At 43.0% G+C, this 19,411-nt stretch overlaps 1 protein-coding gene across 1 annotated transcript; it reads left to right on the top strand.

Moving 5' to 3' along the window:
• The first annotated feature begins 6 nt into the window (after positions 1-6).
• On the top strand, positions 7-18,976 carry LOC138964840 (uncharacterized). Its single transcript, XM_070336887.1, has 12 exons — positions 7-136; positions 1,582-1,934; positions 4,325-4,435; positions 6,543-6,722; positions 7,139-7,604; positions 8,180-8,358; positions 9,867-10,010; positions 10,411-10,654; positions 12,597-12,727; positions 13,555-13,697; positions 14,854-14,943; positions 17,813-18,976. The coding sequence occupies exons 2-12, from the start codon at positions 1,836-1,838 to the stop codon at positions 18,003-18,005; spliced, it is 1,980 nt and encodes a 659-aa protein (XP_070192988.1). The 5' UTR covers positions 7-136; positions 1,582-1,835; the 3' UTR covers positions 18,006-18,976.
• The last annotated feature ends 435 nt before the right edge of the window (positions 18,977-19,411 follow it).

Genomic DNA, 19,411 nt, shown 5'->3' with positions numbered 1-19,411 from the left:
CACGAAGTGATGACGTGTTGCGCACTGCCGTCGTGGCTTTTGGCCATTCAGCCAAAATACAAACACAAACTTTGCGTGGTGCGTTGCGGTAAGAGTGTGTAAGGTGATGAAATGAGAGAACTGTGATCATAGAATGGTAAGGAATGAGCGAAAATGTGAACAACTATTTTTCGCGCTTACAGACAAAAAATATCTGCAAACAGAATGGGCTCGAAGTCCTAGAATTAGAAATGTTATCAGTCGCACATGTTGTGTGGATAGCATTTCACTTTTCAGAATGTATGGGGCGATTTATGAGAGATGTTTCCACATGTCTAATAAAGTCCGGTTTGATAGATCTATCTGCACATTTTCTCACCATTTTTTGTATAAATCTTCAAATTCCCACAGTCTAAAGGATAGTGGAAAACATGTATGGACACACACAAAAGAACCAGCATGACACCTCCCTTCCAGGATCACTGAAGTGGTATGGAGTTTAGTGCCGGGCAGTAGTGTGCCGTATTGAAAGATCGCAAAATGACCCATTGACTGTTTCTTGGGTTTAATTTTGATCTGCACAAAGTCAGTGGATCTTTTTCGGTTCAGAGTCAGGTGGATGTGACAGATTTCGTTATTAATGGGTGAGTTATGTTGATCTTCACAAATTAGTGTTGTAATTAAATTCGGGGAGGTATTTCTGCTGCAATCTATAGGCCCCTGAATTTGCATAACTTGCTCTTTTAAGCATAGAAAGTCATTGAATTACCATTTGCATTATGGAGTGAACTGCATGTACAGATGCGTTTTATGTACACTGCATGGGTTGAGAAGGAAAACATCAGCATGGCCATTTAGAGAGAAAAATACTGAGACAAGCATTTGAATGAACCCAGGAAGGGAGACAATTTATGGCGAACAAAAGTATGCTTTTTCTTCCACTAAAAACACAAATGACAAAATTATGCTCACTTTTGGATCTCATTCCATCATGCAGTTACTTTCACTAGTCATTCTTTGGATTGATAACAGTGACTTGTATCACATAATATATATACTCGCAATATAAATAATATGGAACTGCAGCATGGATTGTGCATTTACAACACTAAAGTTAAATATTAATTACTTAACATGTATTGTTCAGGGGGGGGGGGGGGGTGTTTAAAGCTAGAGCTCCTTCACAATTGTTGCGTCTTGCTTTGCCTTTGCACTGAGGTATGTCATTTGCATACTTGAGTGACGATTCTTGCATGAGTCACTGAGTGTCACTGACAGGTGAAGGTCGCTGGCTTGCAAAAGCATGCACACACCAAAAAAGTTAAGACAAAAGAGATAAGTGGCCAGGTGTTCTAACAAAATTATCCTAGCTACAGAATGTAAATTTACCCCATTTTGAGACTCCCTCCTTTTTAAGACCTGATTTTCTCAGATTTTTGGTGGTCTTAAACGGGAGGTTCCGTTGTAGTGGCGGTGATGGCATGTGTGTGTGTGTCTAGATGTGAGTGTATTTCTGTCTGTCAAGCTATGTCAGGGAGTTTGCGTGCATGCAGAAAATGATAAAGTAGCCAAACTGACTAAAAATATGTTCTCTCCCAACAGGAGTCTGGCTGGTATATAGGGAGACGCAGAGACACACTCACACAGACAGCTTGCAGAGACACACTCACACAGATAGCTTGCAGAGACTGACTGAGAATGAGACGCAGAGACACACTCACACAGACAGCTTGCAGAGACTGACTGAGAATGAGCTGATGAGACACTGACAGCTAGCTAAACTCACATCAAGTTTTCCTGGCCAAAACATACTCCAGGCTGGATAAGAAAAAAGTGGATACTTGGTCAGACCGACCATGGGGAACATTGAAGCCCACGACTTTGCTCCGGTGCGGCCAGATGAGAGGAAGGAGCTTAACCTTAGCAGGAAGCCAACTTACAAACAGTATCTAAAGGTAACGATAAAGTATAAATAATGAAGAAATACCAAGGGGTTGATATTCAAAAATTTTGAATGATAACACTGACATTTCTGAGTTGGACAGCACTGCCATTAAGATTGTGAAGAGTTATCGCAGATGCTACATCATGAATCAAATGTGCACAAATAAGAATGTGTCGCTATATTCTAAGAAACAAAGGGGTGGAAGCTCTCTAATAAATTAATTAAATATGGTCCACATGTGCAAGAAGAATTAGGCAACAACAACAAAATAGTCTGTTTACGGTATCCCGACCGACCCTATTTTTTCGCACGACCCTAGCATTTTTTTTTTTGGCATTTGGGAAAAAAAAGAATAAAAAAATTATAAAAAAAAGTCTTTGGTTTTTTGGCAAAATAACTTAAAAATATGTTTATTTGGAAAAAAGAAAAAACAAGTCGCGTAAGGCGAAAATACAACATTTAGTCAAGCTGTCGAACTCACAGAATGAAACTGAACGCACTGCAATTTTTCAGCAAGACCGTATACTCGTAGCATCGTCAGTCCACCGCTCGTGGCAAAGGCAGTGAAATTGACAAGAAGAGCGGGGTAGTAGTTGCGCTGAGAAGGATAGCACACTTTTCTGTACCTCTCTTCGTTTTAACTTTCTGAGCGTGTTTTTAGTCCAATCATATCATATCTATATTTTTTGGAATCAGGAACCGACAAGGAATAAGATGAAAGTGTTTTTAAATTGATTTCGAAAATTTAATTTTGATCATAATATTTTTAATTTTCAGAGCTTGTTTTTAATCCAAATATTTCATATTTATATGTTTTTGGAATCAGAAAATGATGAAGAATAAGATGAACGTAAATTTGGATCGTTATATAAAAAAATTTTTTTTTTACAATTTTCAGATTTTTAATGACCAAAGTCATTAATTAATTTTTAAGCAACCAAGCTGAAATGCAATACCGAAGTCCGGCCTTCGTCAAAGATTGCTTGGCCAAAATTTCAATCAATTTGATTGAAAAATGAGGGTGTGACAGTGCCGCCTCAACTTTTACAAAAAGCCGGATATGACGTCATCAAAGACATTTATCGAAAAAAAGAAAAAAACGTCCGGGGATATCATTCCCAGGAACTCTCATGTAAAATTTCATAAAGATCGGTCCAGTAGTTTAGTCTGAATCGCTCTACACACACACACACACACATACACCACGACCCTCGTCTCGATTCCCCCTCTATGTTAAAACATTTAGTCAAAACTTGACTAAATGTAAAAAGAAAATCCCCACCTACCGACCCTATTTTTTTGGCCTATGTTACCGTAAACAGACTTTTTTTGTGGCCTTAGTAAGAGTAATGCGTAACCATAGACCAAATAGCCTGGACCGCCAACTCGTCACGTGACCCTTCGAGGTTACGACTCTCGACTTTCAGGGGCGCGTCGCGTCCGGTTTGAAAGGCCAGCGATTCGAAGACAGTGAAAAGAAAGCACGCTCCAGTTATTTGTGACAATGGGAGGTGACAATGAACTGGATTTTCCAAAACTCCAAACTAAACTTAACAAAACTCATCGAAAAACATGTTCCGATATGCACTTTTGCGGAGTTTATTTTAGCATTTTCAGATCTTACCTCGGCAACTTCGTCCATGTTTACAATCGACACCGGATATCACGTCCCCCTGATTTCTGAAAGGCTTGTAAGCGTAGGTTCCTAAATGCGAGAGGCCGCTACCTCGTAATAGAGAGAAAGAGCGGAGAGAGAGCTAGTTGGCGGTCCAGGATGAATTGTCTATGGCGTAACTAATCTCATGCCACCTGAGAGTTTAAGAATTACGCATTGGAATGAACAAGCAACTTTCATCCAAAAAGAAAAATGATCACCGCAAGATCATATCAGTCGCAATAGTTTTAGCCTTCGTTAAGTGTGAAATTGTTGGCATTTACTTTCATTTTCAATGGAGGTCTAACGAATGATGTCTCACAACATGCGTGGTCGTCCTTGGCGGTCAAGAAAGCCGCCGCGATCATTGCGCAGACGACACTTCTAGACCGCCAATATATTTTGTGCGCATCACGTGCTCCACATAAATCGGCCGGAAACGAAGCAATTGGGAACCAGGATATGTTAGAGCAGAGATTGGAGTTGAGGCAGGGGTAAATATATATATATATATATATATATAAAACATCAGAAATTGTGAAAGAAACAATTGAAAGTCAGCAGAGACTTTCTTCCGATATATATATATATGTTAAAACAAAAACAGTTTTTGTGCAGGTTAATGGGTGTGCATGCTTGGACAAGTGCTCATAGAGTCATACACACACACACACATGCACACATCCTTATTCACGTACACATGGATACTCATTGTCTAAATGTATACTTTTCATTGTCTCTACCAGCATCTGAATGGAGATGTGCATGAGGCGTGTCTGAGGGAGCTGCCATACAGTTTACGTGACTCCATCAGTCTGTATGAGATCATGAAGGTGGCTTTCAACGCTCTCACTGAGGTATGTCAGGACAGAGCTTTCTTAATGCCTAGAAAGATAAGCTCATGCAGTGTGCGCGCTAAGAACACCTAAAACTTACTTGTGCAATCTCAAAAAGTTTCTTCACAGTACAGTATGACCCTTGGAGTTGGAAAATGTTACATGTGCCTGTAATGTGCTGCCCCTCCAATGACACTTTTAAAACCTATACTAATCTGAGAAAGTCAGGTCTTGACATGGAGAAAGCCTTAAAAAAGAGAAAATAGGTAAATCGACAGATATTATGAACAGAATATGTGGATAAGTAGGGACTTAAAAGGGGTAAGCCTTAAAATTGTGACCCCACAGCTTCTTCCTACCCAGTTTCGCTTACTGCACATTAGCCCTGGGCTGGCCTCTTTTGACAGGTGTCACGTTTATTTCAACAGTGTTTTATTGCGGCTGCTTAAATGCCAGCACAGTTTTGGCCATGAGAAAATGAACTGTCAGGAGAGTACAGTGATTGATTCATAAACCAATCTCTGATGATGACAAATGTAAACTAAGCTTGGTGGTTGAGAGACTGTTAAAGTATCTCCCATCATGCATTGATGACAAAGTTTGAATCCTTACTCCTTAGTTTAAGTCTGAAGAGATTGTTTTATCATTGAGGGCAGTTTGCTTACCATTGAAAACTGCATCAGTGTGCATGTGCACATATGTTTGTGTGTATATATGTATGTGGGGGAAATGGTGGATGGTTGAAGGAGAAAGAGAAGAAACAGAAAGTTGTGTGTGTGTATATATGTATGTGGGGGAAATGGTGGATGGTTGAAGGAGAAAGAGAAGAAACAGAAAGTTGTGTGTGTGTATATATGTATGTGGGGAAATTGGTGGATGGTTGAAGGAGAAAGAGAAGAAACAGAAAGTTGTGTGTGTGTACATGCACAAATGTGACCCTCCACCACAGAATGAGTTGCATGTCACCTTTGCATGATTTTCATATTTTTACATTTTCCTAAAGAGTTTTTTATGCTCTATCCAGTGGTGAAAACCGTTTTAGAAAACAGCGAAAACTGTTTGAGTTATAAGCCTGTGGATAAGGTGACCCTCACACTGTTACCAGACACCCCCCGGACTTATATTAAGCCTAGCGCAGAACCGCGCGGGGTGACATGCGACTCATTCCGTGGTAGAGGGTCACAAATGTGTACTGTTGAGTGTGAGAGACGACGGGCGCAGTGGCGTGGTGGTAAGACGTCGGCCTCCTAATCGGGAGGTCGTGAGTTCGAATCCCGGTCGCTGCCGCCTGGTGGGTTAAGAGTGGAGATTTTTCTGATCTCCCAGGTCAACTTATGTGCAGACCTGCTAGTGACTTAACCCCCTTCGTGTGTACACGCAAGCACAAGACCAAGTGCGCACGGAAAAGATCCTGTAATCCATGTCAGAGTTCGGTGGGTTATGGAAACACGAAAATACCCAGCATGCCTCCCCCGAAATCGGCGTATGCTGCCTGAATGGCGGGGTAAAAACGGTCATACACGTAAAAATCCACTCGTGCTAAAAACATGAGTGAACGTGGGGGTCTATGCCCATGAACGAAGAAGAAGAAGAGTGTGAGAGACAGAGATGTGACTGGGTCATGAAGTAGTCCCCCTTTCACAGCAGCTGCCCTGCACTGACAAGAGTTGTTTTCCGGCCTTGAGTATGTGCTATTTATAGTACAGTGGAACCCCTCCTGTGAGACCCACCAATTTAAGATCTCCCCCCTTTCAAGACCTCTCCCTTTTTTAAGACCTTGCTTTTTCACATTTGTTGTTCATAACCTCTATAAATATACACCCCTTTAAGACTACCTCCTTTTTAAGTCCTGAATTTTTCAGATTTTTGGAGCTCTTAAAAGGGAGGTTCCACTGTAGCTGTAGGTTTCTTATGCGTCAGACAGACAGCACACCTTTCAGATGTAGAGAGCTGTTTGTCTCATTCTCAATTCAAAGCCACCACCACCAACAATAACAAAGTGCCTTTAGATTAAAAAAAAAGACAAGTCCACTTTCACATGGTTTAATTTAAGTTGCCGCCAGAGCTGCCTGGGCGATTGCCTCGCCTGATAACAAGACACATCCACATTCACATTGTTTTACTTTAGTTGCCGCCAGAGCTGCCCCTCCGACTGCCTCACCTGCGACACCTGGACCTGAGTTACAATCAGCTGGAGGAGCTGCCCTGTAGCTTTGGTCTGCTCTTCCACCTGCAGACCTTGCTCATACAGCACAACCGCCTGCATGCCTTGCCCGACACCTTCACGCGCCTCGTCAAGCTGGAAAAGGTTGGTAGAAGGGAACGTGTGATTTCATTTCATTTACTTTAGTATCTAAATGCTGGGGAATTCGGGTGGTTTCCTCCCAGTGGAAAGCTAGCAGCAACAGAGTCGCGCTACCCTGGTGTGTGCGGGTTTAGGTGTAATCAGCCTCCTGAGCTTATGGCAGAATGACTGAGGTCTTTTATGTGCCACTGTGGTGACATGGGGGTGGGACATGGATACCATCTCTGAGTCTACACAAAAGGGGGATTACATTGTGCCACTGCAGTGTTGGATTGGTGAGGTATGACAAACAACACTTCTGATACAAATAATGAACTGATCTCAAAATCGTCAACAAAATGTGACTCAATTGCATGATGCTGGCGAATTTTTCACTTTTGAAAGCAGAGTCCTTGTAAAAGAAATGTGCTTGCTTACAGGTAGACCTGTCACACAACTCCATACGAGAACTTCCCGACGACCTGGGGGAGATGGAGAACCTGCAGTCTTTGAACGTTGCCCACAACAAGCTGAAGCACCTGCCCCTCTCCCTCGGTAATTCCTCCAAGCTCAAACTCCTCCTCGCCGGCAAGAATCGGCTAGACTCGCCCCCGCAGTCTGTGGTGGACGAAGGCTCGGCCAGCACGGTGCAATACCTTCACAAGCAGTTCATGGCGCACCAAGACCGAAATCCCCCCAGACCCTTGACGCCGTTGAACGAGTTTCCTCGTTGCCGTAGTAACCAGCTTCACAGTCCGGTGGTGAGCAACCCCCACACGGCGCACATGCAGTATATTCAGGAGCAGACGCACACCACCAACACCCCCATGCGAATCAAAACGCCCCTCATGCCGCCCTTTGAATCGTCTTCCTTCGATGCTATGGAGCTCCGGGACAGGATTTTGGGTGAGTGGTTTGAATGGTGTTGTAGGCAGAGTGCAGCATAGACTGATGGAGAGATAATCTAGATGTCAAAAGACGCTTGGGAAAAAAAGCTAGGTGTATTTGTAGAGGTTCTTTTCAGATAGTTGCGAGATCTGTTCTCCAGGTAGACGGACGCAGTGGCCCAGTGGATAAGATGCCGGCCTCCCAAGCGGAAGGTTGTGGGTTCGATTCCCGGCCGCACCCGGTGGGTTAAGGGTGGAGATTTTTCCAATCTCCGAGGTCAACATATTCAGACCTGCTAATACCTTATCCCTTTTCATGTGTACAGGCAAGCACAAGACCAAGTGTGCACAGAAAAGATCCTGTAATCCATGTCAGAGTTCGATGGTTTATAGAAACATAAAAATACCAAGCATGCATCCTCGGAAAGCGGTGTATGGCTGCCTAAATGGTAGGGTAAAAACAGTCATACACGTACAAACCCACTCGTGCAAAAAGCATGAATGAACGTGGGAGTTTGTGCCCATGAACGCGGAAGAAGAAGAAGAATATGTCCATCTGTCACTCTCTATTCAGAAAGTTTTTACCCGAAACAGGCTTAATCTACGGGGCAGCAGTAGGCGATGTGGTGGGCCTGGCCACGCGATGGATGACCGCTGACCAGTGTCAGTTTCACTACGGCCACTGTGAGATGCTGGACTTTGACGACACTGTGCAGGACCAACACAGGATTCCGTGGAGACAGGGAGACTGGACCAGCAACTTTGACGTCTTTGTGAGTTCTTCCCCAGTAAATACAGTGGAACCCCCCTTTTAAGGCCTCCACAAATCTGAGAAAATAAGGTCTTAAAAGGGAGGGAGTCTTAAATTAAGGGATGGGGTCTTGACAGGTGGGTTCCACTGTAAATAGTGGCTGATAATGGGATGAATATTATGTGTGAAATGTGAGTGTTATATATATACAGTGGAGTCCAGCTATAACGAACCTGGGTATAACGAAATCCCTCTTTTAACGAACTGCCATTGATTTCCCGGCAGACAGCCTTCTATTTCTTACTTGTTACTTTCCGGCTACATCGAACCTTTCGAACTCATTTGCATAACGAACCCCTCTTTTAACAAACACGTTTTCATCGCCCCAGAGCCGTTTTGTCTCTAAAAGTCACAAGGCTACAACGAACTGATGTCAATAATTGTCTCCAAAGACAAAAATACACAAACACAAGTGCACATCGCGTGATGAGCGAACTCTGAACAAACTAACAGCGGGAGGTGCACAGATCGAACCAAAACCGAAAGTTGTGGTGACGTCATGACATTTTGCGATGTACGTCAGCGAAGCTCATGCACAAGTGGTCTGTCTTGCTAAAAACAATGGCTGACGAACATGGTTTCGAAATCTGGAACTGTTTTTTTGTTTTCTTCGATCCGTGACCGAGTGACGCGATATAGAACCACGCGTTCATTTGAATCAATACTCTCCTCAGGCAGTGAAGTCTCCTAAATTGCTCAACACTGTGGACAGTCCGGAGTGCTGTTATGTCCCGTGAATGAGCGAGTCAAAGTTTTATCGTGAAAACTGACGCTTTTCGTGCACCTCCCGCTGTTAGTTTGCTAGAGCTCTCCATGGATTATATTATGAAGCTGTTGAAAACATGCAGAGATTGTACTCTCCAAGGAAAGATCGATGGGACGATCATTTCTCAAGGTGAGTGGGAAAACTTGTCTTGAGGCCATTTAGGGTTGAAAACTCTACAGCGAATTACTGAACTAAAATGTATCTCCCTTGAGATTCGTTGTACCCGGACTCCACTGTATATCTCTCTCTCGCCATGAGGGAGAGGGGGGAGGGAGGGGGGGCAGCAGTTGTCTGTGAGGTATTTGTCCTAGATAGGCACTTGTGGATGGGGTGAATGTGTGTGTTGTATAGGTGTGTCTGTCTGGGTGTGTGTGTGTTCATTTGTGAGTGCATGCATGTGCATTTGAGTGTGTACAAATGTGTGTGCATTTGTGTGTGTGTGTGTGTGTGTATGCATTTGAGTGTGAAAATATATGTATTGGTGTGATTGTGTGTGCATGTGTGTGTGCTTCATAGTTCTCCAGTGAATAATCTTTGTGCTACCATTGTTCAGATATCCAAATAATTCTTGCGGACTCAGTTATTGTGAGGGGTACAAATAGATGATTTTTGTATCTTATCCTCGTTTGTCTTTTCATCAGATGTTTCCTGAGGGGTGTAAATCGATGGTGCTTGTATCTAATTCTTTTCTGTCTTTTAATCAGATGTTGGTGTTGGACTCGCTGATCAACTGGGCGGGCGTGGTGGATGAACTGGACTTTGCCAAAAGACTGTCAGCGTGGAATGATCATGGTTTTCTGGAACTGGGAGACACGTCAGGAATACTCATTAGTTCTACCATCACACAGGTACTAACTGTTATTTTGACGTAATAGACAAATTCCGGAAATAACTCTGTCAGGTTTGTATGGGTTGTGAAAGAGTGAATGCCCTTGCCTTTTACTCGGACAAACATTGGAGGTGCCAATCACTAGCTCAGGGTGTGTCGGAAACACGTGTGAAGTTATTTGTCAGAGGAAAAGCAAGGGCATTCACTCTTTCACAACCCATACAAACCCGACAGTTATTTCCGAAAATCATCTATTGGAAGATTATGCAGGTGTTTTATGTTGATGTAATTTGATGTTTGTCAGATCAGTTCTGAAACTGGACAGAAGAGCTACAACAGTACAAGACAACAAAAAAAATCAGATTAGTGAAAACGTTTGCTCAGCTTTAGTGTAATATACATTATTTCTCTTTTTTCAGGTGGTGGCAGAAAGAAAATTTACAAAAGGCCCCCACAATGCAGCAGGCACAGTTTTACAGCGTCACAGAACCACAGAAAATGGCAGTATTGTTAGTGACGCTGAAACAGAGAGCATAAGATCAAATTCCAGCATGACGTCATCCCTAGACTCTTCGTGTAGCGGACCAATCAGGGTGCAGGAGACATCGTCGTGCTTGGAGTTTGGAACAGACAATGGAGCTGTTACTCGCGCTGCTGTTTTGGGTGAGAAACAAATCTTAAATGATCAGAGAGAATAAACGAAAATAACTGTTGGGTTTGTATGGGTAGTTAAAGAGTGAATTCCCTTTGCTTTTCCTCTAACAAATAACTTCACACATGCTCCTTTCCACATGTTTCCGACACACCCCTCGCTAGTGATTGGCCCCTCCAATGTTTGTCCAAGTAAAAAGCAAGGTTATTCACTCTTTCATAACCCATACAAACCCGGAATTCGTCTATTAAACGCTGACTGAAACTTTATTGAGGGACGATGTGCAGCATTTATGGAACATCAACACTCACTTTGGATGGGCATGCCAGGGTACTGTGTTTGTGTAACGTTACCTGTGTTCTTTGGAGAGACTTCATTGGCTGTAACCCAAATAATTTAGACGCGGGTAATCCCATGTTCAGCCTTTTGCTTTATTTTGAATGTGACTTTTGGGGGGTTATAAGCACAAGGAGTTTTGTGGCTTTCTTTGGTTTTTGTTTTGTTTTGTTTTTTGATTTTCTGAGCTTCCTCTGGGTTACTGCTAAGTTTGTTTCCAGTTCCTCAGTTTCGAGCTCCCTCCCTATTTCTACATAATTATGTTGCTGAAGGTTGGTAGAATTGGTAGAAAGATCTTCTGATTATCATGTTTTCGTAAGAGCAAGTACCGTATTTTCCGGGTCATAAGGCGCGATTTTTTTCCTCGAGTTTGACCCCTGCGTCTTGTATAACGAAGCACCGTGTATGAAATACGAAAAAAATCAAAAAGACTGCCTGAGTACCAGTCAAACAACTTGTGATAATGCATGTTTCAGCTACTAGGTACTACCCTGGCCAAGTTTCCTCTCAAGACATCAAAGAGACCGCCCCATAGGTTAAATTCGGTCACTAACCCGGTGCAGGAAGTGTTTCCTCTCAGATATGACAGGGGAACCACCTCTCATAGCAAAAACTGGGTCATTGACCCCTGGGAAGAAGGTCAGTGTCTATAAACAAGGCAACCCAGCTATCACAATGGACCTGCCTTTGATCTCGCGGCACGTACAGAGCACACATATTTCCACTCTGTATTCTTCCTTTGATGTGCGGCTTATTTTCATTCTTCGACCGTTTGTTACCGGTATACTTTTTGAATTTTGGTGCGCCCTATCGGCCTCCTGCGCCCAATGGGTGACTGGATTACAATTTTTTTTTTAAAGAAGGGGGTGCGCCTTATGCGCTGTAGCGCCTTGTAACCCGGAAAATACGGTAACAAGGCAGAAAACTGCATTCAATGTAAATCCAAAAACAAAGAGACTACTAACAATTCATTCGCTTGCGGCTTCGTGGCAGGCGGAAGGAAAAACCAGCCAGATGAGTTTTCGTTATTGTTTGTCTGTGCACTTAAAAGACCGTTGGGTCGATATATTTGTGAATGTATTGTTTTGTCAATAACAAACGTTCCAACAACCTACCTTTCTTGTTTTTTGATTCTGCATTCAATGTATTTATTTTCCAACAGGTATTCCAAGCATTCAAGTTGTTTCTTTTTGACAGGTATTCCAAGCATTCAAGTTGTTTCTTTTTGACAGGTATTCCAAGCATTCAAGTTGTTTCTTTTTGACAGGTATTCCAAGCATTCAAGTTGTTTCTTTTTGACAGGTATTCCAAGCATTCAAGTTGTTTCTTTTTGACAGGTATTCCAAGCATTCAAGTTGTTTCTTTTTGACAGGTATTCCAAGCATTCAAGTTGTTTCTTTTTGACAGGTATTCCAAGCATTCAAGTTGTTTCTTTTTGACAGGTATTCCAAGCATTCAAGTTGTTTCTTTTTGACAGGTATTCCAAGCATTCAAGTTGTTTCTTTTTGACAGGTATTCCAAGCATTCAAGTTGTTTCTTTTTGACAGGTATTCCAAGCATTCAAGTTGTTTCTTTTTGACAGGTATTCCAAGCATTCAAGTTGTTTCTTTTTGACAGGTATTCCAAGTTTCCATGATTTGGCAGAGGTGGAGGAGAACTCAGTACGGATCTGTCGAGCAACGCATGCCGACCCTCGATGTTTAGCTAGCTGCGTCTTCGTCTCTCTGCTGGTGGCGTCCATGTTACAGGTAATGTTCATCACAAGTTAAGTTCATTGCAGGTACAGTGGAACCCCCCTTTTAAGACAGTCCAATTTAAGACTCCTCTCCTTTTAAGACCTTGCTTTTTTCTGCTGACAACCTGTGTAAATGTACTTCTATTTGCAGACTTGTGCCGATTTTCTCAGAGTTTTTGATGTCTTAAACGAGGGGTTCCAGTGTAATGTTCATCTGTGACTGTTGTAAGTTGTACTTAAGTTTATGGGAGATTTATAGAGCGCTTGACGTTCTCTAAGCGCTTTACAATGAATTGGTGAGAGGTCAAGGTTGGTGAAGTAGCCCGCACGTTGAACATCTCTCATGCTGGGTATTTTCGTGTTTCTATAACCCACCAAACTCTGACATGGATTAAAGGATCTTTTCCGTGCGCACTTGGTCTTGTGCTTGCGTGTACACATGAAGGGGGTTAAGTCACTAGCAGGTCTGCACATAAGTTGACCTGGGAGATCGGAAAAATCTCAACTTTTAACCCACCAGGCGGCAGCGACCGGGATTCGAACACACGACCTTCCGATTAGGAGGCCGACGTCTTACCACCACGCCACTGCGCCCACTAGCTGATGATTTGAAATCAGGAAATCATGTGTGTTTGCTTTGGTCCAAGTTATTGATTCTCTTGGCGTTGTTTGATTTATCAGGTAGACTAAACATCAGTATTATTATCACATTTGATTCTTGAAAGAGGGCTGTAGGAATCTCATCACAGTGCAAGCTATTTAATTATCATCTATGAATCTACTTCACTGTGACATGCATAGTCAGCTTTAATGTGCGTACATTTGTTAAATTTGTTTCAGGGAAAACTGAGTTCTTCAAACACACTTTCTTCAGACGTGGCAAGCGTGATAGAAACAGCCAAGGAGAGAGCGGAAAGTTATCTCTCTGACCCCAAACACAAGGAACGCTTCTCGCAGTGTCTCAAAGTGGACTCCATTGCTGGGTACGTGTCAGGAGATATGTTTGGTCAACTTGCATGCTGGGGTGGTGTGCATGAGAAAATGCCCACCTGGGTGGGACCCAAGCACTGGGATGTGTTGGTTGAAATCAAAACTCTCAGTTTCAACCAATCTGAACCAATGCTTGGTTCCCACCCAGTGGAGCCCTTTCTTGTGTATACCACCCCTGGTCTACCTGTTTTTCTGTCTGCTTGTCTGTCTCATCTGTCCGTCATCTTTTTGTGTGTATACATGTTTGTTTTGCAGTGTGTTTGACTGCTTGTTTATCTGTCTGTTTGTCTGCTTTTCTCCGTTTGACTACGTCTGTGCACATGTGCATGTCTGTTTTTGTCTCTCGGTCTCTTTATGATTCTGTTCTTTCCTGTTTGTCTGTCTGCTTCTCTCTCTCTCTCTCTTTCTCTCTCTCTCTCTTTCTCTCTCTTTCTCTCTCTCTCTTTCTCTCTCTCTCTCTCTCTCTCTCTCTTTCTCTCTCTCTCTCTCTCTCTGTATGTGCATGTGGGTCTGTGTGTGTCTGTGTGCATGTGACCGTGTGTGTCAAAGTATGTGTTTTAATGTATACCATTACCAATGACCATGTTGGCATGTATGCTATGAACATTTTTTTTTCTCTTTGTCTGATTTAATAACCATGTTTTTATGGTTTTTGTTTTGCTTCTTCTCCTGCTTTAATATTATGCACTGCTTAATTAATTCCCTCTTGGGCGAGGGCTGGATGAAAAAAGATCTTTGCTGTATCTACTCCATTACCCTCGAAAAATAAAGTTGGTTCGTTCGTTCGTTCGTTCGTTCTCTCTCTCTCTCTCTCTCTCTCTCTCTCTCTCTCTCTCTCTCTCTCTCTCTCTCTCTCTCTCTCTCTCTCTCTCTCTCTCTCTCTTTTAATTTTTACTTCTTTAGTGTTTCTGTTTTAGTATAAAATGTGTGTGTGTTTCTTGTTCCAAGGACATAATGTAAGAAGAGGCCCAGCCTTAAATCTTCATCCTTGTCAAATTAATTTCAGATCAGTTCAGTTCAGTTCTCTCTCTCTCTCTATTTCTCTCTCTTGCTCTCTGATTTTCTACCTACCTGTGTGTCTGATAGATTTGATGTTAGAAGGCAGACTGTAAAGACATAGGTTTATAGTCGAGTTGCTCATGTTTTTAGGCTGGGAGCAAGGGAGAAAGAAGAAATGAGTCATACATTTAAACCGGTGACTGCTGCAGTGCTGGCATTGCAGTGGAATGGCAACTTCAGGTACGCAGTCCTTCTCACGTTTTGATGTTGTCAAACTTTTACTTTAACTGTCTTATTTCAAACTTTTTTCATCTATTTGTAGTTTATAACTCTTAGGAAATGTTTGTACTTAACCAGGAATTGGAGCCTATAGGGTTTTAAGGTCTAAGCTAAAAAGAACTTTCATAAAGTTTGAAAACATTTCCCATTGTTGTCAGTAAAAAGAGTTGACAGTAACTATTGTTGATAAGCATGCTTCAGTACCGTACTTTCCGGGTCATAAGACGCGACTTTTTTCCTCGAGTTCGACCCCTGCGTCTTGTATAACGAAGCGCCTAATCCGTGTATGAAATACGAAAAAAATCAAAGAGACCGCTTGAGTACCAGTCAAACAACTTGTGATAATGCATGTTTCAGCTACTAGGTACTGCCCTGCCTTTGATCTGGCCCACACACGGATTTCCACTCTGTTAAACTCGGTCACTGACCGGTCACTGACCCCGATGCAGGAAGTGTTTCCTCTCTCAGATATGACAGGGGAACCACCTCTCATGGCAAAAACTGGGTCATTGACCCCTGGGAAGAAGGTCGTGTCTTTTAACAAGGCCACCCAGCTATCACAATGCCTTTGATCTGGCCGCACACACAGAGCACACATATTTTCACTCAGTTAAAGTCGGTCACTGACCGGTCACTGACCCCGATGCAGGAAGTGTTTCCTCTCTCAGATATGACAGGGGAACCACCTCTCATGGCAAAACCTGGGTCATTTTGGTGCGCCCTATCAGCCCCCTGCGTCCAATGGGTGACTGGATTACAATTTTTTTTAAAAAGAAGGGGGTGCGTCTTAGATAACGAAGCGCCTTGTCACCCGGAAAGTACGGTAGTTGTTTAAATACTGGCTGTCCTCTTGGCTTTCATATGTAGGGGTACAGCGACACTAACAATTCGACAGAGGTACTGTATCACCTTTCCGAGCTCATATTCTGAAGGCTGCTAGGTTGTTTGCATTCTGTGAAGACTTAATTAAGGCAATCTTGCAGAAAATGAAAAGTCAAATGATTTCACAATAGTGATAATGATAATGACAGCTTATGATAGTTTGAATTGAAAAAATATTCTGTGTTCTCCGCGCATATTTCATTTCATTTCGTTTACTCTATTACCCCACGGCGGTTCCCCCTTTCACAGATGGCATGATTAAGTTTGCTGCTGGCGCCTGCCCATGCAGCCCCTGCCCTGCTTATCTGTTATCACATTCCTGGCCCCGCTGGGGCTTCAGCCTTCTTTGTTCCACTTGCTGGCAGCAGAAAATGAGTCAATTTCCCACGGTTTAATTGCCTTCCTGCCACTGCCTGGCAGCAGAACCAGATTTTTTTATCTAGTTTATATCTTGAAGAGCCCTGTCTGGAGCACTTTCCATGTGGTTTCGTCTTAAAGACTTTTTGTCTTGTATTAGTTTCTGATCATCAGAGTACATGTACGCTGTGTGTTTCATTTGTGTGGCATTGTGTTGTGACAGGCAAATTTTTCACCCACTGTTCAGCAGAAAAGAAAGGATTGAATCATAGTATTATTACAAGTGACATCACACACAGTTATTTTGTGCAGCAGTGTGACCTAATATTTCCAGTTTTCTTCTTTGTCTTCATGTGACAGTGTATGTTTGGTATGCAGTGTGTTTCATAATGGAGCATACTGAAACTGAACATCTAATTTGTGTTAATGCATTGTGTAGACTGTGTGGGGAACGCTCTGCAAGAACAAAAAAAGATCGACATTGTAATGTGAAACTGTGTGTGGACTATGCGGACAAACTGAAAAACTTTTTTAACATTGATGTATCTTCTGATATTAGTGCAAAACATTCGACCACGTTTTGTCAGAAGTGCTATTCAAAGCAAGTAAACCGTACGCCCTCAAACACAACAGCTGATCGTGTTAAGGAACAAGCTCAAGCCATTAGTAACATTTGGTGTCAGTATGATTCCAGCCGACCCTGGTTTGCTGGTGTCAGTATAATGTGAACAGCCTTCTTTAAATCTACCCCAAGATACATGGAAGTAAATCTAGCTATAACAACAACAACAACTGCCGTGTGCTGACATTTTGGAATACTGTTTTCCTACTTGGATACCTGTAAGCGGGCTCAAGAAAAGATACCTCACACACACAAGGTAAAAATCTTTTAAGTGTCAGCATGAACATCTGTTAACATTAACCTTGCAGATTTGTTTTTAATGTGTTCTGTCTTCAAAAGTGGACCGTGGCGCGATCTGTAGCCACTCAAATACATGTCATTAATTACATTGTGCCGTGTGTACTGTTCTCTGTCTGTCTTCTTTCAGCAGGCTACAGCAGTGGCACACCTACAGCATAGTGGTCATATTTAGTATCGTTTGAAAGTTTATGGTCTTGACTACAAGGCTATGTGTAAATAACACACATGCTGACATCGTAATTCAAGAGAACTAACAAGATAGAAGTGTTTTCAAAACACACAGCTTACTCGCAAGGCAGAGATAGCAGTGCGTAGCTGCCGAGAGGTTGAGCTAGGCCGCACTCTGGCCTGCTAGTAGAAGGGAGCTTTTCTCTTAGCCTTCTACTGCTGAGATGGCTTGTGTGGGTGATGCTATCGCGCGGTTGTACAGTCACTACTGTGTAGCCAGCGCTGAACCGGGGGATGGGTGATTAATTACCGCTGGCGGCCTGGCACTGAGGAAGGGGTGATAAAGGGGTCAGATTCCGGCTGTGTCTGTGAACTAAACCTAATAGCAGAAACTGCCGTGACCCCAATGCTGGGAAATTCAGGTCGCTTCCTCCCAGTGACGTATTTGACGTAAGTATTCCATAAAATAATCTTGCCGGCTTTTTGCTCTCTTTTTTTCAGAGATTTTCTGATGCAGCTAGCCATGGAGGGGGGGGACAGTAACAGCAACTGCTGTGTGGGGGGAGCGATTATGGGACTACGCACGGGCTACAAACGACTGCCAGCTGCCTGGATTCAGGGACTTCGAGCGAAGCAGCTCACATGGCTCAACCTTCGCATCAACCATTTGTTAGACATGATGGGACTTCCATAAAGGGTTGTAAAAACGGTTGAATTTTTGCGGTGGTTACTGTTGTTGATGTTGTTTGTTATCGGGTGATTCTGAGCTTTGAAATGAGCCAATACACAATGTTTTTCAAATTTGACTGGACTTGATAAATGATACACAATGTACAGTGTTAGACAAAGAGGAGAGAGGGTTCATTGATAGTGACAAAGAAGGGGGCCAAGAGAGGGAGTTGTGTGTGTGTGTGCGTGCATGCATGTGTGTGTTTGTGCATGTGTGCGTGCAAGCATGCATGCGTAAATAAACAGACATTTATGCTCATAACAAAATGATGCCTGTTTATGCCTCTGAATTGTTTGCAAAATGTACAAAGTATACAGCATTCAAATTTGTGATCGTCCTCACTGATTGTGGTTTAAAGAATGGTTACCAGGGTTCAGGTGGATTATGCTCATACACGGTTATGTTAAATAATGCTTTTGCACATGTACGTGTGTGTGTGTGTGTGTGTTTTAACCGAATGTGATGTAGGGCTTTTTAAAAGTGTCATGTTTAAAAACAATGTTTGCTTGTGATTCATTACTTTACACTGGTTTGTGATCAGGGTTTGCCTGAACCGGCACGGTTGGCCTAGTGGTAAGGCGTCCGCCCCGTGATCGGGAGGTCGTGGGTTCGAACCCCGGCCGGGTCATACCTAAGACTTTAAAATTGGCAATCTAGTGGCTGCTCCGCCTGGCGTCTGGCATTATGGGGTTAGTGCTAGGACTGGTTGGTCCGGTGTCAGAATAATGTGACTGGGTGAGACATGAAGCCTGTGCTGCGACTTCTGTCTTGTGTGTGGCGCACGTTATATGTCAAAGCAGCACCGCCCTGATATGGCCCTTCGTGGTCGGCTGGGCGTTAAGCAAACAAAACAAAAAAACAAAAACAAGAGGCGAAGCCTTCAAGGCTCACGTAAGAAATCGACAAACAGTAACACAAACTCAATCACTCCGTCACACACACACACACACACCCACACGCACGCGCGCACGTACGCACGCACGCATGCATGCACGCACACGTACACACACACAGACACACACACACACACATACACACACACACACACACACACACACACACAGAAAGAGCATAGGTGAAACTGTGCAAGAAAGCGAGACACTAGATCTAGATCTGTCTGTCTGCATGTAGCCTACTTACAGGGACACGACTGCCAACTAGTCTCGGCCCGCTCAAAAAAACAATGACCGAGACTTTCAGTAATTCCTTCGCGTGAAGTCAAACCCTCTTACGTCATAATGTGACATCAATGTAATGTGACGTCTTCAAATGTTAGAGTTTCTACCACATACATACATACGCACAGACAGACAAAAGTTAGCATCGCATAGGCTACACTTACGTGAGCCAAAAAGGGTTTGCCCCCACCC

This window comes from Littorina saxatilis, linkage group LG4 (genome assembly GCF_037325665.1).
Source record: "Littorina saxatilis isolate snail1 linkage group LG4, US_GU_Lsax_2.0, whole genome shotgun sequence".
Lineage (NCBI taxonomy): Eukaryota > Metazoa > Mollusca > Gastropoda > Littorinimorpha > Littorinidae > Littorina > Littorina saxatilis.
This window is presented reverse-complemented; position numbering and strand designations above follow the sequence as displayed.

What these genes read in the sequence shown, in the direction of transcription:
- LOC138964840 (XM_070336887.1), top strand. Translation starts at nt 1,836, where the DNA reads ATGGGGAACATTGAAGCCCACGACTTTGCTCCGGTGCGGCCAGATGAG. An exon ending in TTAGTTCTACCATCACACAG is followed by an intron (nt 10,011 to 10,410) that starts GTACTAACTGTT and finishes CTCTTTTTTCAG; the next exon opens with GTGGTGGCAGAAAGAAAATT. An exon ending in TGGTGGCGTCCATGTTACAG is followed by an intron (nt 12,728 to 13,554) that starts GTAATGTTCATC and finishes AATTTGTTTCAG; the next exon opens with GGAAAACTGAGTTCTTCAAA.